We start from the raw sequence: 3,552 nt of genomic DNA on the forward strand, positions 1-3,552 counted from the left end.
TCCTCTACTGACCAATCAGACTGCAGGGTTTCTAGCTCCACCTTTTAGTACCAGATCTGTGTGCTAGGTACCCCAACAGAGGGGGGACCAAACATGGGGACGCTAAGAAACGCTTCTGTTGGTACCATCCACAACTTTCACTGAGGAAATGGAAACATTGAACTGAACTGAACTCCATCCACAACTTTCACTGAGGAAATGGAAACATTGAACTGAACTGAACTGAACTGTGGAAAGAAGGTTATAATTCCTCAAAAACCAAATAATAAAGCTCCACTTGGTTTTGTGACAATAAACTGAACTAAATATTTTCAAATAACTTGTTCAGCTTTTTGATTTTACAGAATTATTTTCCTGCTGATGTCATTTTAAATAAAGTGAAGATACGAACAGGTTGTTTCTGTGTGTGATCTTTGCCCGTGAATATCTATAAAACATTTTAATATGAATGATGAAGATGAATGTGGCTGGTCGGATGAAGTCATGTATCAGCTTTAACGTCCTTCTTCATCAGTGACCTCTGTGTTCTCTCGTCACTGTGACGTCATCATCGTTCCGTGTACTCACTCTTTTTTGCCATTTTTCAGCAGCTGTTTGGCCAAAAGTCTCTCCTTCTCCAGCTGCAGGTTGATCCTCTTCTGATACTGCCGCAGTTTATCTCTCTGCTGCTTCAGTTGCTGCGGCCAGAACACAGAGACACGTTAAGCTGTCATTAACACACACACACACACACACACACACACATCATCACTGGTGGAAACACATTTACTCAGGTACTATTCTCCGGTAGATGTGAGGTACTTTCTTTAAGAATCAGGGATGTAACGTTTGTTAAGGACGCCTCAAAGCTCTGAAACACATCACAGAAATCAGCTCACTGTATATTTAAAAACAGAAAACTAAAATCACATCTGTTCAGTCTGAACTTTAATTCACTGAGACTTCACTGAAACAGACCTGACACAGTTTCTACACTTCACACTGCTGCACCTCTGTTTAAGTGTTAGATCTTACCTGATTTTATGATTAATGATTTTACTTACCATTTTACTTTTTTTATGATTTATTGTTTTACCTACAATTTCATTAATTAATGATTTTACTTACAATTTTTTTTTATGTAAAATTTTTAATTATACTTTCATGATTTCACATATGATTTGACGATTTAATAATTTTCTTATGACTTTATTATTTAATGATTTCATGGTTTTACTTACAATTTTTTGATTTAGCAATTTTACTTCTAATTTCAGTTTCACATACGATTGTACAATTTTATGACTGAATGATTTTACTAACAATTTTATGCTTTAATGATTTTATGACTTACTGTCTTACCTAAAAAATTATAAAATAATGATGCTACTGTTTTAGATATGAGTTTACAATTTTATGATTGAATGATTTTACCCACAATATTTAGATTTAATGATTTTACTTATGATTTTATGATTTATTGTTTTACCTACAGTTTTATATATTAATGATTTCATGGGTTAGATTTTACAATTTTGTGCTTGAAAGATGTTACTTACAATTTTTTCTTTACAATTTTACTTATGATTTTATGATTTAATGATTTAGATTAACAGAGATATTTAGATAGATTTAGATTTATACTTTATTGATCCTTACAGGAAATGAATTTATACGGCAGCTTCATTCACAATCAAACACAAACAGGAGACAGTTAAACAAACAAACAAACAAAGCACAAAAGCTAAATAAAAAGTACAAAGCATACAAAAATTTAAAATATAAAAATCTAAAAAGTCAAATTTTCCCGTATGAAAATAAAAATGTATGAATGCACACATCTGAACGGTAAACACGGTTAAATTATTTTACTTATGATTTAATGTTTAGTGATTTATGGTTTTGTTGATAATGAGCTATGATGCCTTCTGTGTACTCTACTGTCACTCTACTTATTTTTGATTTTGAAAATGTATTTCAATCTTCTTTTATACTGAATTACCTTATAATTCCTGCTACTGTAAAACACTTTCCGCTGCATCTATCGTATGGAAGGTGCTGTGTAAAATAAAGCTTTTTATTATTATTATTTTTAGTGTATAGCGGTCACAGGTACATTTTTTTGTGCTTTTAATACTTTTAAAATCTTTTTTTTTCCTGATTTCATAATTTAACTGACTGCAAGATTTTCAATGCAGGACTTTTACTGCATTCAGAGTGTTTTTACAGAGGTATTAGTATTTCCTCTGTGTGTGTGTGTGTGTGTGTGTGTGTGTGTGTGTGTTGTGTGTGTGTGTGTGTGTGTGTGTGTGTGTGTGTGTAGCAGTCAGTGTGCAGGCTGAGGAGCCCACCTGCTGCTCTGTCAGACCCAACAGAAGCTCCAGTCTGATTATCTGCAGTTAAACATTTCCACCCTGTAAAGCACCAGCTGTAACATATTTCACTAAGATAACGGGACCAGACCGGCGTCAGGCTCCTCAGATAAAATCGGCACTCACGCAGATGAGCATCACTTTGGATAAAGTGGTTAACATGTCAACTTTTTAACAGTGAATGACAGTGTTTGTTTCGGCTCCTCGCCGGCTAACATGAAGACAGAACCACAGGTGGGATCAAGTTAAACTACACATCCAGTTATACTGACGCCGAATTAAAGAGTAACTTACAGGGTGTCAAAATAACGAAGGCGTGTTTTATAAACCGTGTCTGTATGATAACTGAGACGCCATGTTGCTTAATAACCCCAGTTTTACACAGCGGTTTGGCGTGACTCGCTGTTGTTGCCGTTGAGTGTGGAGGCTAACATTAGCAGCTAACGTTAGCTCGCGGTGACTCTCACCAGAATAGCTTTGTCTTGTTCCGTCACTCGGCTCTGTTTCTTTTTTCCAAACAGGTTTCCCATCCTGACACAGCATCCCAGCTACACGGCGACACCGCTCAGCACACTTTAAACTGCTTTACTAACTTAGAAGAAGCCGATTTACTGACGCTGCTCCTCCATTACTGGTGTCCACACCCACAACAGGAAGGACGGTGTCCGGGCAGGGACAGAAAGGGCTCAGATATCTTTAACCTGTAACAACCTCTAACATGTCCACACTTGGAAAAAAGCAAAGGAAAAACTTTGTGTTTTTATTTCTTTTGGGCAAAAATTACAAAATCAAAGTTCTCTCATAATTATTAATTAATTTTAAAATAAAGTTATACACAGTTACCCATTTTGCTTACGTACGCATTTATTTTAATACCCATACAGTGATGCAGACAAGGGCAACATTTTGTTAAAACATTGTGAGGGACACGTATCAAGTTAATTTGTCTGTGTCGATTTATGGTTGAACATAAAACATATTTTTATTTTGATCTGTCACCTGCCACCAGAATTTTAATATAATACAATGCAGTGAGACGCTCAGGCAGTCTGCACTGCTTTCAATCAATCAATCAATCAATCAATTTTATTTATAAAGCCCAATATCACAAATCACAATTTGCCTCACAGGGCTTTACAGCATAAGACATCCCTCTGTCCTTAGGACCCTCGCAGCGGATAAGGAAAAACTCCCCAAAAAA

At 35.7% G+C, this 3,552-nt stretch overlaps 1 protein-coding gene across 1 annotated transcript in view; it reads right to left on the reverse strand.

Annotated features, from left to right (window-relative positions):
- The window catches only part of chmp6b (charged multivesicular body protein 6b), an 8,281-nt gene extending 5,254 nt beyond the window's left edge, over positions 1-3,027 (reverse strand). Inside the window, exons 1-2 of the mRNA XM_050059503.1 lie at positions 2,819-3,027; positions 568-677 (exon numbers count right to left, since the gene is read on the reverse strand). Of these exons, the coding sequence (XP_049915460.1) occupies positions 568-677; positions 2,819-2,881 (173 nt within the window). The 5' untranslated portion in view covers positions 2,882-3,027. The remainder of the gene's footprint in view (positions 1-567; positions 678-2,818) is intronic.
- Between the last annotated feature and the right edge of the window lie 525 nt (positions 3,028-3,552).

Source organism: Epinephelus moara, chromosome 13 (assembly GCF_006386435.1).
Source record: "Epinephelus moara isolate mb chromosome 13, YSFRI_EMoa_1.0, whole genome shotgun sequence".
Classification (NCBI taxonomy): Eukaryota; Metazoa; Chordata; class Actinopteri; order Perciformes; family Serranidae; genus Epinephelus; species Epinephelus moara.